The 13,518-nt window shown below is 62.0% G+C and overlaps 2 protein-coding genes across 4 annotated transcripts in view; one reads left to right on the top strand and one right to left on the bottom strand.

Moving 5' to 3' along the window:
* BOK (BCL2 family apoptosis regulator BOK) overlaps positions 1-13,518 on the bottom strand; it is a 13,983-nt gene continuing 465 nt past the window's right edge. Inside the window, exons 2-6 of one of the 3 annotated variants that reach the window (XR_011377563.1) lie at positions 12,918-13,169; positions 10,080-10,208; positions 6,697-7,338; positions 4,820-4,881; positions 4,669-4,713 (exon numbers count right to left, since the gene is read on the bottom strand). Coding sequence is in view for 1 of the 3 variants with exons in the window: in XM_030850280.3 (XP_030706140.1) it covers positions 2,975-3,100; positions 4,089-4,252; positions 10,080-10,208; positions 12,918-13,140 (642 nt within the window). In the remaining 2 variants the exon portion in view is untranslated. Of the gene's footprint in view, positions 3,101-4,088; positions 4,253-4,668; positions 4,714-4,819; positions 4,882-6,696; positions 7,339-10,079; positions 10,209-12,917; positions 13,170-13,518 lie in introns of those variants that run through there. The other 2 variants (XM_030850280.3, XR_009564488.1) reach the window with 2 other exon arrangements.
* Positions 13,110-13,518, top strand: part of LOC115849242 (uncharacterized) — a 20,364-nt gene continuing 19,955 nt past the window's right edge. The window contains exon 1 of the mRNA XM_030850283.2: positions 13,110-13,373. The gene's annotated coding sequence lies outside the window, so the exon portion shown is untranslated. The remainder of the gene's footprint in view (positions 13,374-13,518) is intronic.

Raw genomic sequence — 13,518 nt, forward strand, 5'->3', positions numbered from 1 at the left:
AGATGAAAAGCAAATAACTGACATGGTCACCTGGTCCTCTTCCTCCCCCCGCCCCCCGTGCTTCTTGTTGGGAAGCTGGAAGGCGTCCCCAGTCTGGATCCTGGGTTCCCCTGGGTTCCTCGCGGTGTCTGAATTGTTCCTCTAAGCCCTCTGTTTGCTGTAGTCTGGAGGTTGGATCACACTTCCTAAGGGCTGTCCGGGTCTTCCTGTGCGCCGTCGGCCTGTCTCACGTGGCTGATGCTAACGTAACAGGCCCAGACGGTGCAGCCTGCCCTCCTTATTCTCAGCGCCTGTCAATCGGCCCGCCCGTGGGTGACCCCTGCCTGAGCCAACTCCCCCATCAGAGCTGCCGAAGGGCCATCTTCCAACCCTGTCCTTCTGCATTCGGTGGCGGAATTCTCCGAAGAGCTTCCATCCGTCCAATTAGGCTCAGTTTGGTGTCTCTGAAATAAGTTCCCACCAGAAGGCCAGCGGAAACGCTTCTCTCTTCCCCTTCGATCATCGGGTTTTAGAACAGGTGTGCCAGGGACAGCGGTGCCGGCCGCCCGACCAGCCTTCTCACACCACAACCCCCCCACACACCCCTCCTGCTTCTGTTATGAACCCAGTACTTTTTGTATGTTCGATGTGAGCTAGGCAAGTCCAGTCTTTTTCTTTGACAGACAGGAGGGGCCCACATGATGTGATAGTTGGCTGGATGGAGCCCCTCAAGCCCTGATGGCCTCTGTTCCCACTTCCTGCCTCAGAACCTCTCTTCTCTCCAGTGGGGGTGGGACTGAGAGGCCCCGGGCAGAAATGGAAAATCCCTTTATACATTATTTTCTCACTTATTTCCACTTTACTATTTGAGATCTCATTGCCGAGGTCACAACCCTTCACTCTCAGCCACTTTAGCATGGGATACATGCATTTTTAAGAAAAAAAGTTGTGCATCCACACTTAGGTTTCCAATTCAAATTTTAAGATTATAAAATTTTTTACTTAAATTCTTTGATTTTACCTCTTTTAAGATGAAAATCCTGTTTATCATTATTTGCTTTCCCCTACAGGATACGTATGATTATTTGAGAATAATAATATTGTTATTAATAAGACTACTGATTGAAGTTTCCTTTTTCTTTTTGCGGTACGCGGGCCCCTCACTGCTGTGGCCTCTCCCGTTGCGGAGCACAGGCTCCGGACGCGCAGGCTCAGCGGCCATGGCCCACGGGCCCAGCCGCTCCGTGGTATGTGGGATCTTCCCAGACCACGAACCCGCGTCCCCTGCCATCGGCAGGCGGACTCTCAACCACTGCGCCACCAGGGAAGCCCTATATGAACTTTATAATTAGCTTGTTTAGATCCAGAGGGGGGAAAACATTCTGATACTTTCATAAGGATTACGTTAAATTTACAAAGCTACTTAGAGAACTGTCTTCTTTATGAGATCATTTTCCTCTGGAACATGGGATTTCTTCTGTCCTTCCAAGTCCAGGGTGTCTCTGAGGTACCTTCAGAGTTTGCCTCACATAGGGTTTCGCATTTCTCACTCCGTTTATACCCCGGAATGTCATCTTCTGTTGTTGGAAACGGGGTGTCTCCTCCACTGCAGCCTCTAACCCAATGTCCACGCAGATGCCTGCTCTCTCTGAGTGACCTTAAATCTGCGGCCTCCCTGACTCAGCGTCTGTAACATCACTTTCCCAGGCTGGAAACGTACCAAGGGATCGATCCTAGTGATGGAAGCAGGGTGGCAAAGGGACCTTCCTCTCCTCCCGCCCCCTTCCTTCCCTCTCGTCATCTGCCAGACTTCCCACTGCGAGCGCCCCTGGGTCCCATGCAGACAGAGCAGGCAGAGCTTGGAGAGGTGATGGGCTTGCAGGGGCGGCCGCCCCCTGGGAGGAAGCTGAGGAGAGGGGTCCTGTGGGGGGCCCTGGGGCCAGGAGGTGGGCGATGGGGGAAGGGGGGCAGCCCCCCTTGTGCACGGCAATCTCGCCTTTGGGCTCTTCCCCAGGAGGCTGGATGGGGAAGGGAAGACCCTAGCGGCCGTCTGGTCTACCCTGAGTTGTACAGAAAGGGAACCGGGGCTGAGAGAGGCCGCGTCCAGCACCGTGTGCCTGCTGCCAGGCCAGAGGCGGGGGGCGGGCGGGGAGGGGGACTGAGGAACGTGGGGCGCAGCTGCTGGTGCACGCACGGTGGCAGCACGTGCAGGCATATATGCGCGCAGGCCCAGTGTGGCACAGGGCAGCACAGGTTGGCCTTGGTGAGGGAAGACGTGCGCCTGTGCTCCATCACGTCGGGCCGGCCTGCCATCTGTCGGGTCCCCGGCAGTCGCAGGACAGGTACCAGGAGCAGACGGGGTCACCCTCCACGGCTGCGGAACTTTATTGGGATCGGACAAACACACCATCCTTGTCGGTCGTGGGCTCCCGCGTCCACAGGACCCTGCCACACAGAGACCCCCCCCCCCCGTGCGCGGGGGACACGCCCTCCCTCTAGAAACAGGTTCAGCAACCACCACACGAGCCTTAGGCCCCACGTGCGGAGTCAGTAACACTCCACAGCTCCTCCGGCCTCGAGAGTCACCTTCAGGCCCAGAGTCCAGGCCCCCTGCCCAGGAGGACCGAGGCCAGCTCATGTCCTGACGTGGGAACCGCACACAGATGGGGCCCGGCTCCCTTCCTTCAGGGCCTGGGACGTGACCCTGACTTTCTGGCTCTAGAAAGAAGGGGACCAGCGGGGGTTCCGGGGGAGGGGGAACGATGGGGAAGGGCCCCTGTCGGCCCTGAAGCCCAGCTCCAGGGCCAGGAAGCCCCCCTCTTCCCTGTCCAGAGGGCCTGGGTCTGTGGAGGAGGGGCTCAGGGCAGGGCTTCCAGCTTCGACGCGGGGCTCCGAGGGTCTTCCTGGCTTGGGTGGGGCGGAGGGTGATGCTTTCGGGGGCCGAGGGCCTCCCATGTAAGGGGGCCGGGCTGCGGCCCCTGCCCAAGCCAGCAGCTCATCTCTCCGGCAGCAGCATGAAGAACGCAGCCTTCAGGAAGCGGCCACAGCTGCAGAGCGCGGCCACGAGCCAGTGGGAGCGGAGGCCGGGGTCGGTGCTGACCACGCACTTGAGCACATCCGTCTGGGAGGGACGAGGAGGCAGTTAGAGAGTGGAGCGGAGAGGGTGTGGCCTGTGCCCCCCCCCAACCCTGGGTCAGCCAGGTCGCCTGAGGGAATGCTCGAGGCCGTTTGGGAAGGCTTGTGGTCCAGCTGGATGGAAGCCTCCAGCATGGGACCCGACCCAACAGGTGGATTCAGATGGTGAGAGGGAAGGGAGGGGAGCCTGCTGGGCCCCCAGCCATGGGACCAGCTACCAGCTCGGCCACCTGCTGACATCCCAGTGTCCTTCTGCAGATGCCATGGAGCCTGGGGTGCCAGGGAAGGACAAATCCCTTAGCACAGGAGCAGGAACTGAGCTTTCCAGAAGCCCAGTGAATGGCCACTCCTTACTTCCTTCTTTCTTTCTAGTCCTGCTAAGAAATGAAGTACTATCCCTACAGCTTAACCTTTGGCCGTGGTGTCAATCAGCATCCTGGCTGCCCTGGTGCCCAGCCTCAGCCGGGCTCCAGGACAGGATGGCAGGATGGGACAGCGGGAGGCCCACAGCCACGTGACTCATCCAGGAGGTGACACCCCCCCGCCCAGTGCCGCCTTCAGATGAGATCACAGCCCCAGTGGCCCCTCACCGCACCCCCTGTGGCTCCAGTCCCAGCAGAGGCTGAGCTCCGTCCCCTCGGCCAGTGTGCTTTGCACACCTTTGCCCACCATCCATTTTACAGAGGAGAAAACAGCTCTCCTACGGGTGCAGCTGCCCCGCAGTCCCCGAGGCCTGGCCAGGTGATCGGGGACATGGAGACTCTGACACCATCCCTGGGGGCGGGCGGCGGGTTTTAGCTCTGGAGTCGGGGGTGGTCAGACCCAGAGGGCCCACACTGGAGCTGGGCCGCAGGAGCCGTCCTGGGCTGGGCAGCCCCGGCCTCGCCCCTCCTCCAGCCCCGATCACCCCTGCCACTGCCAGCACTCAGGCGTTCAACCACCACCCCCGTCCTGGCACCGCCATATTCCCTCACCCATCCACCGCGTCTCCGCAGCCAGGTCGCCAGGGTCTTGCGTACGAACTCCCCGAGGCAGTCAACGAGGGCGTGGACCAGGGCGGGCTGGGCCTGTCGCACGCAGTCCACGGCCAGCCCCGCAGCCACTGAGTACAGGGACACAACCTTGCCCCAGGTGATTCCTGCAGGGAGAGAGATGGGTGCTGGTCACCAAAGGCCACCAAGACCCAGCTCGAGGCCAGCCCGCAGGGTCACGTGAGGGGGCTGAGCCTTTCTGAGCCACACCCCTGCCATTCCGCTGGTGACTGGGGTCGACACCCGGGGCAGCCTCAACCCACAGCTCCCACCAGACGGGGAGCTCGGTCAGCTGGCGGCTGTGCGAGTCCCAGCCACCGTCTGCTGCAGGTCAATCCTGCCACCGTCACACGTCGTTCTCAGGCGGGGATGTCTCGAGCCTGCGTTACACACCTGCACACCTGGGCCAGGGCCTGGCGATGACCCTGCACAGCCCTGTATCTGCTGGAGGAGGTGATGGAGCAGAAAGGCAAAGAGGAGGCTGAGCAGGTCAAGGGGGCTCAGTGACTCGGCACTGGATGTGATAAACAGGAAGCAGCTTCCATCTGCGCCTGCCCCCAGCACAGCCCTGCGAGGACAGAGGATGTTCTCCATGTAAAGAAGCTGAGGCCCCGGGAGGAATGGCCTTGCCCAGACCACCAAGCTACTGGGGGCAGAACTGAGATGGAGCCCACCTGGGAGGAAAGACAGATGAATGACAGTCTGGGGAACAGTGCTTGCCAGTTGTACAAGGTTCCTTAATATAGAAAGAGATTTTATAAATCAATGAGAAAAAGAGAGAAACCTTTCAAAAGAAATACGAACACAGAATACAAACGGCTGATTCACAAAATAAGAAGCATTAACAGTACACTAGACACATGAAAGATGCTCACCCTCACCGATAAACAAAGAAGTGTACATTAGAACGCGATGTAAATTATAGTCTATCAGACAAAATTCCAAGTGGCAATGTGAAGATCCATGTAACTCTGCAGCCTGGTAACTGTGATGCAAAAGACAGCTGGAGGGCACCCAGCACCACCTGTGAAAGGACACAAACGTGGGTGCCCCGCCTGAGTCCTAGAAGGAAGCAGCACAGGCAGGGAGGAAGCATGTCCCTCAACCCATGTTCACACCACAGCTGGGACAGTCTGTCATAAGAGCACAAGTCAGTGCGAATGAATCCCTGTTCACAGTCGCCAAAAGGTGGAAATGACAAAACGTAAATAAGCAGTGAGTGGAAAAGCACAATGTGGTCCAGCCACACAGCGGAATGATATTTGGCCTCAAAGTGGAAGGAAGCGCTGACAGGGCCACAACCTGATGAACCTTGAAAACATCGCGCTCAGTGAAAGAAGCAGACTTGAAAGGCCACACGTATCGTATGAGTCCATTCCTATGAAGTGTGCAGGACTGTCAGATCCGTGGAGACAGAAAGCAGACCAGTGGTCCCTGAGGGCTGCAGGAGGGGGCCAGGCAGTGACAGCCTAATGGGAATGGGTGTTCTTCCCACTGGCAAAGAACTTGGAGAGGTGGTGGTTGCACGATACTGTGCATGCATTCAACGCCACTGAATCATACACTTTAAAATGGTTAACTGGGACTTCCCTGGCGGTCTAGTGGTTAGGACTCTGTGCTTCCACTGCAGGGGGAATGGGTTCAATCCTTGGTCGGGGAACTAAGATCCCACATGCCGCGTGGTGTAGCCAATAAATAATAAATAAATAAAATGGTTAATTGTACGTCGTGTGAATTTCACCTCAACGAAAATTTTAAAACCCCGTAAATCAGGCCAGGCCACTCCCCAACCCTCCTGTTACTGTCCCTTCCCATCTCCTTCAAAGTAAATCCAAGTCTGAAGTCCCACCTGAGCTGGCTGCTGGCCCCTCTGAGGCCCCCTTGTCCTGCGACATGGCCTCATGCGTGCTATCCCAGCCTCACCACTGCCTGCAGGGCTCCCTCACCCCCAGGGCTCTGCCCAAGGTCCTCCCTCTAAGGGCCACACAGACCGTGATGGCATCAGGTCCTGGTGACGCTGCCGTCACACCACGCTCCCCATTGACCAACTGCTCGTGGGTGCCAGCCCTGGCGGGCTCTGTGCTGCTCACAGCTGTGCCCTTGGCACCCCCAGGCTTGGCGTCCTGCAGGTACCCACCACCACCAGGGGACAGGTGAAGGGTCAGCATGGCAGGGCGGGGATCAAGAGAATGAACACGCGTTCTGCGGTGCTGTGTGGAGAGGTGAGCTCCACGTGATGGCCACGTTTTACCTGGAGAGGAAAGCCCTGGTCCGGAAGGTGCCGGCAGGTGGTCTCTGGGAGGTGGGGCTCAGGTGTGTCCTATTCTCTTTGAGGTCTTTGTGTTCGTTTTTACGGAGATATAATTCACTAGCGTAAATTCATCCTTTTAAAGTGTGAGATCCAGTGTTTTTAGCATATTGACAATGTTGTACAGCCACCACCACTGTCGAATTGCAGACATTTTCACTCCAAATCACTGTCCCCAGGAGCACCACACCCCTGTCACCCCAGCCCTGGTAACCTCTAATCTACTCTGTCTCTGTGGATTACCTGTTCTGGACGTTTCACGAATGCAGTCACACAGTAGGTCCCACTTTGTGTCTGACTCCGTTCACTGAGCAAAATGTTTTCAAGGTTCCTCCGTGCTGTCCTGGTGTGAGCACCTCATTCCTTGTTACGGCCGAATAACGTTCCATCGAGTGGATGGACCACCCATCAGGAAACGAGCACGTGGGCTGTTGGCCCCTCCGGCCGTGGGGATACGCGGCTCTGAACACTCGTGTGCAAGCCCTTGTGTGGACATGTGGCTTCCTTTCTCAGGGGTCAAAACCGAGGAGCGGAACTGCCGGGTCAGGGGGTGACCCCATCAGAGTTACCATTGGAGAAGCTGCCAGACCACTTCACGCCCTGACTCTTCACAGCCTCACCCGTGCTGAGTTCTCTGAAGTTTTGCCTTGAGTGCCCCAGTGGGCGCGAGGTGGCATCTTGTTGTGGTTTGATGGGTGTTTCCCTGGCGACTGATGATACTGAGCAACCTCTCATGCACGTACTGGCTGTTCATACATCTTCCTTGAAGAGATGTCCATTCAGACCCTTTGCTCTTTTTAAAGTGAGGTGGTCTTTTTAGTACTGATTTCTGAGAGTTCTTTATCTCATGTGTTTTCTGATCTTTCCGTGGTGAAATATTTTGCTCTTGTAATGAGAAGAAAAAAATGAAAACACTTGCTGACTTTCAGTTTTTCCACTGAAGGGAACCGAGAAGCGCCTGCAGCCAAGACGCAGCCTGGAACAGCGCCCCCTGCCTCTGCCTTCGCGGGGGCTCAGCCACGTGGGGAGGCCACCCGGAACCCTGCCCTGCAGTCCTCGAGCCGTGCACGTCACCGGCTACAGCCAGAGCAGGTGAGGGGCCGGCCGGGACGACGAGGGGGAGGAATATCCAGCCCGGGGGGTCAGCGCGTGCAAGACCCAGCTGCTTGGGAGAGGCTGCGGCCAGAGACGGGCAGGGCCGGCAAGCATCTGATGGCTGGAGCTTGCCTGGTGGCAAGAGGGCCTGAGGACCGGGAAGGCTGGGATGAACAAGGGGTGAAGGGAGACCTCGGGTGGGCGGGAAGCGGGAGGGTGCGTGCGGCAGCCACGGGCGGGTCGGGGGGTGGGCTGAGAGCCCGTGGGCTGCACAAGGGGCGGCCCGCAGCCCTGTGCTCCACGGAGCCTGTCCCTGCTCCCCTTTCAAGTGGCTCTGAGTTCCACAGAGGTTAAGAACCACTTGCAGGTCACAGAGCCCATGAGGGGCTGGGCGCCCCAAAGCACCAGAGGGGCAGGTGGCGGTGTGGAGGCCACCACGAGAAAAGGGTAGGGCCAGCTGGGTGGGGCGGGGATGCTTGATCGCAGAGAAGTACATCCTGCTCTGGTTTCAAGCGAAAAATCACGGGCTTTAAACTGAACTCCCCAAGTGAAAGAAGCCGCTGGTACCCTGTGCCCAGTCATCACGGCCACACCTTCCTCCCTGCCCCTCCCCCTCCCCGCCCTGCCCCAGCCCCCGCCTCGTCCTTCCAGAACCCAGAGCCCTTCTGGGCACGTCTCCGGCCCGTCCGGCACTGAGCAAGCGGGGCAGGCAGGGGTGGGCGCTTAGTCCCGGCTGCCCGCCCTCTGTCCCTGCCCACACACCAGCCACCTCCCCGGGGCCCAGCCGCCCCCCGCCCCCCTCAGTCCCGAACACCAGCGGCCGCAGCCGCATTCTCAGAGCTGACCCTTCCTTTTAAAGCCAGCCCTCGCTCTAAGCCAGCCGCCCGCCCACCCGACAGCGGAGACAGACACCGGCGGCCACCCACGCGCCAGCGTCAGGCCTGACGGGAGCCCAGGGAGGGCCCAGGGCGGCTGTCAGCTCCCTTCCCCGGCCTGCCCAGGTCACCGCGAGGGCACCCGGGTCAGGACTGCCAGACCTCCTGGGCATCCCACGCCTCTCACCAGCCCCCTCCCTCCCAGGCACTCCCCCGTGAAGTCCTGGCCACCCAGTGACGCCCTGGAGGCTGGGTCCTGCAGCCGGGGGTCCCGCGTCCCTGCCACGCCAGCCTGCCCACCAGGGGTCGCAGGGGCCTCCCCGAGAGGGGACAGTGCAGGGCAACACCCAGAGGGTGCGGTCAGCGGGCTGGGGGCCCTCTGATGGGATGCGGCAGCCCCAGCCCCTCCACCGGCCTCCTTTCTTCTGCCAGTGGGCGGAGGTCCCCCATGGGGTGGGACTGTGGCTCCCGGAGCCCTCTGCCCCAAAGCCCTGCTGCCGTCCCAACCATCCGACGGCTAAGGAACGGCAAGGGGTGTTCCAAGGTCACGCCGCTGGTCGACGACAGACCCAAAGCCGCCTCGCAGAAGGGGCCCGTCCTCCCCAAAGCCCTTCCCAGCCTCGATGCCACGTGGCCACTCACACCCCCACTCCACCAGGATGCGCCCCGGGAACACTCTGGCTCTGGGGCCCCCAAGCCCCCCTCCTTGAGGGCTGGGACTGGCCATCCCGTCCATCACAGGGTCCCCAGGCCCAGGGCAGCGCCAGACAGTGCTGGGGAAACCTCGGTGGGATCGGCTGATGGGGCAGGTGCTGCACTGGGCTGGGGGCTTCGGTCACCTGATGGCCAGCAGCGCCTGGTGCCTGCTACGTACCAGGACACAGGACCGAGGTGGACACGCAGGGCAGGGGCGCCAGAACAGGGCACGAGGTCACGGGTGGGGAGACGAGGTCTGTGGACCTCAGGGAGCCCAGCAGGTCCCAGGAGGCGGCGTGGGAACGAGAGGGGGTTTTGGGGGATGAGTCCTAGAGTTTCCTGGGAGCCTGGAGGCAGGTGTGCAGACCGGAAGCAGCACGAGCTGAACTCAGGGCGAGGGCACACGGAGGAGGGGCAGACGTCACCTGCTCCTAGGGCCCAGGTGGAGGCTCCGGGAGACCCACAGGTGACTGCGGGCCAGCCGGGTGAGACAGGTGTGTCAGCATTCTCCAAACGTGTGCCGGTGAGCCGCTCCACCGGGGACTCCCACCCTAGCGCACCCCTCCCACTGTGGGGGCTGTTCTGCGACCTGCCTCTGACCAACAGACTCAGGCTCAGTGACACGGCGACTTCTTACGTCAAAAGAGCCTGGCGGCGCCCACTTGGGCTGCTTGGGACCTGCGGCCACGCCGTGAGAGCCCAAGCCCCACAGGACACGTACTGCCACACGCAGAACAGCCCCACCCCACTCCAGCCAACAGTCAGCACCAACTGGCAGCCTGGGACATGCAGCCCAGACAGGGCTTCCGGTCACTGCAGCCCCAGGACCGCACAAGAGGCCCACTGTCCTTGGACCCAGGGAGGCTCCCCTGAGAGCCCACCCAGCGCTGCAGCCCCGGCCCTGACCCACAGACCCTGGGCCATGCCAGCAGTGTGGGCCCCCTGGACACACAGGCCTACCTGCAGAAACGATCTGGGCCGCCACAGCCAGGAAGGCGTCGGTCACCACGGTCTCGGACTGCAGGGGGATGTTCAGCTGGCGGGCCACGTTGCGGTAGACACTGGGCCGGATCAGCTCCAGCTCGTCCGCTGCGGTCACACAGGCGGGTCAGAGGTGGTCACACCCACGGGGTGTGGGGCCCACACGGGCCTGGGGCCAGCCCACTCCTCAGCCTGTGGCCACAGCTGGGGACCCTGATCCCAGCCCTATTCCTGACCCCTCGACCTGTCACATGCCCACCCACGAGACACCACCCCCAGAACCCCCGGGGACAAGACCAGGGAGGTGCGGTGGGCACCCCCAGACCTGCCTCTGGGGCCTGTCCCCTCTGCCGAGCCAGCCACGCCCACCCTCCCCCCAGGGCAGAGCCGGCTGGGCCAGTGGGGCGGGCACCCCAGCAGTGCCTGACCAGTGACTCACAGCCCACAGCCAGCTGCATGGGAGGGCGGTAGTCTGACAGGCAAGCAGCCAGCCCGACATGGGTGTGGACTGTGCCAGCGACCCCACACCGGTGGGGAGCCCGGCTGCTGCCTCACAGGGGTGTCCTCGCTCAGGCGCCAGCACCATTCAGTGAACCAAGAAAAGGAGCCACTACCCGGGGCCGCCAGCACCACACAGGGTCAGACCTCGGCTCCTGGGGCCAAGCAGGGGTATCTGCATGGGGCGGCCGCACGTGGCAGCGGGAGGCCCTGTCAAGGGCGCTGCCTGCACGTGTGCCCGCTGCAGCGCCCCTGGCAGTCACGTGCCGGGAATCCCACACAGCCCTCGGACTGGGCATCCCCCAACCCAGCCGCCTCTCCGCCAAAGCAAACAGGAAAACGCTTCCGACTGGAAGTCCAGGCGATAAGGGCTCCGAGTCACCCATGGGGCCAGATGCACTCCATCTAATTAATTAAGATCTGGAACCAGAGGAGGACTGCGGGGAGGCTGGCAGAACGATGCGGGAGGGAGCATGGAAACTCTCAGGGCTGGCCTGGCTGTTCCCACATACAGACCCCGGGGTCTACTGGGGACTGACCCCAACTCGACCCGGGCCTCTTCCTGTTTGCTGCTGCTCCAGGAGCGGGGCGTCTGTGCTCGGGAGGAACTGGGGGTACGCTGGGGACAGGGGGACAGCTCCAGGCCATGACTGGTGGGGAAGGGGCGGTCACGCTGAGCAGCTGCAAGGGCGGATGCTTTGGTGGTTCAAGCCATCTCCCTCCAGGGTCCCCTTAGCCATCTCGCAGGAACTGAACCCCAGGGACTGGCCGTGATGAGGCCGGATGCTGGAGGAGGGCCTGAAGGCCTGGCCCCTGAGAGGGCCAGCGCAGGGCACTTGGCCGGACTCTGCTCCTCCAGCCCTGGCCGGAAGCATCCCAGGCTCTCCGGGTCTGAGGTCACAGTGTTGAAGGGACAGATACCGGCCCAGTCTGATTAGCAGAGCCCAAAGCAGGGCTTTTCAGAAAGTTCAAACAGTAGGGACCCCGGGCCCAAGGTAGAGGCAGCCCCGAGCCGCTGCTCGCAGGCAAGGAGATGGAGCTGGGGGCAGGCAGGGCAGAGGCAGGATCTCCTCCTGGCCACTCCAGGGCCTCTTGGGAGGTCAAGACACCATATTCACCAGGACCCTCTGGAGTGCTCCCCCAGTGTTGTCCCCACAGCCCAACTGGAAGAGGTGGCTCGGGCGCTGACCTCAGGGGAGTCCAGGCACTCTGGGCCTCTGGCTGATCCCCCAAACCCCACTTGCTCCCCTCCCCTGAGACCCAGGCGGGACACCGCCCCCCTGGCAGCCCTCTGCAATGGCCCCTCGGCATCTGTGTGTCTCCCCTGGACCCCAGCACTCCTGTGCAGGCCAGGTCTACACAACCCTGCCCCCAGGGTCCACACAAAACAGGGCAAGCAGACGCGCAAGCCAGCCTGAGGAGGGGAGGGCGTCCGCTTTCACAGGGCGTTCCCTCCAACCAGGGCTCCCCTGGAGAGCCACCTGGTCAGGGCTCCATCTGCGCTGCCACACCTCCCCGTGTGCACACGCTTGGGGTGGAACTGTCACACTGGATGGGGCAGGGCTGGGCAGCCTCAGTCCCCGTGGAGAGGTGGACTGACTGAGTCAGCTGGGCCGGTCCCTCCCCCTCTGGGGTCCTTGGAGAAGGTGGAGACAGTTACCGGGCTGTGTGTGACCCCACAGTCAAGTACCTCCAGATGTCCACTCAGCTAGCGTCCAGGTGAGATCCTGGGCTGCCTAGCCTCACGGTAGCTCAGCCCTCCTGGGGCACTAAGTTTCGCCGGGAGCCCTAAGAGGCCTCCTAATCGAGAGAAGAGCGACCCATGGCAGGATTTGCGCCAGTAACTGCAAGGACCTATTCTCCAAAACAAACAGCAGGACACGTGGTCCGACAAAGGATTTTTGTGCCCAGCTGAGCACAAGGGCCACTCAGGAAGTTTAGCCACCAAATCATCATTCTTCCCGGAGCTGTCTGTCCTTCATGGCCAGAGTGTCAGAAATCCGGGCTGAGCAGGCAAATGCGGGGAGGTCTTTGGCGGGTGCACAGGCGAGCCTGAGGGGGGACTGGAAGAGTGGGGTGCTGGAGGGATCATCGGTCTGGGTGCGCCCGCCTTGTGCGCCGGGTTACTCAGGGCACACCGGACCAGCCCCCTCTCTGCCCCAGAGGGGAGACCGAGGCCCAGCAGGGGCGGGTGCCGGCGCGGTCACCGGCGGGCGGGCCAGTGCAGGGACAGCTGTACCCCGAGGCGCAGCGGGGCCGCCCCGCCGGCCGGCTTTGGAGGGTAAGCCTGGGATCCCGCCCGCCGAGGCCCGCACTCACCCAGGCGCAGCAGCACCGTGCACACTTCGGCCAGGCGGCCGCCGGGGGCGGGCGCGGCGCGCTCCGGCGCGCTCCAGGCGAGGCCGGCGCGCAGCAGCCGCGCGTGCACGAACTCCCGGCCGAGCGCCTTGGCCTGGGCCACCAGCTCCTTGTCGGTGGGCGAGCGGTCAAAGGCGTCCATGATCTCGGCGGCGAAGACCGAGGAGCGCCGCAGCACCTCCATGGCGGGGACGCGGGCGGGGGGCGCCGCACCTGCGGGCAGAGGGTGCTCAGACGGGCCCGCCCCGCCGCCCCGGCCTGGCTGGCGGAGGGGAAGGTCGGCCGCGCGACAACGGCGGGCAGCGGGGAGCGTGGAAGTGGCGCGGCGTGCGCCTAGATCGCGTGCGTGCGCCGGGCCGGAGCGCACAGGGAGGCCGGGCCGGCGCGGCTCTGGGGAAGGGCTTCGGCCAGCTGCGGGTAAGCGTTCCTGTTTGTGCCCCAAATCTTTAAAAGCGCGGTGTCACCTTCTTTTAGATGCCGAACTCAATCACAAAGATCCCCACGGGTGCCGGGGATAGGAAGGACCTCGGGGAAATGGCGATTGGCTCTGGGGCCGCCGTGC

This window comes from Globicephala melas, chromosome 7 (assembly GCF_963455315.2).
Source record: "Globicephala melas chromosome 7, mGloMel1.2, whole genome shotgun sequence".
NCBI lineage: Eukaryota > Metazoa > Chordata > Mammalia > Artiodactyla > Delphinidae > Globicephala > Globicephala melas.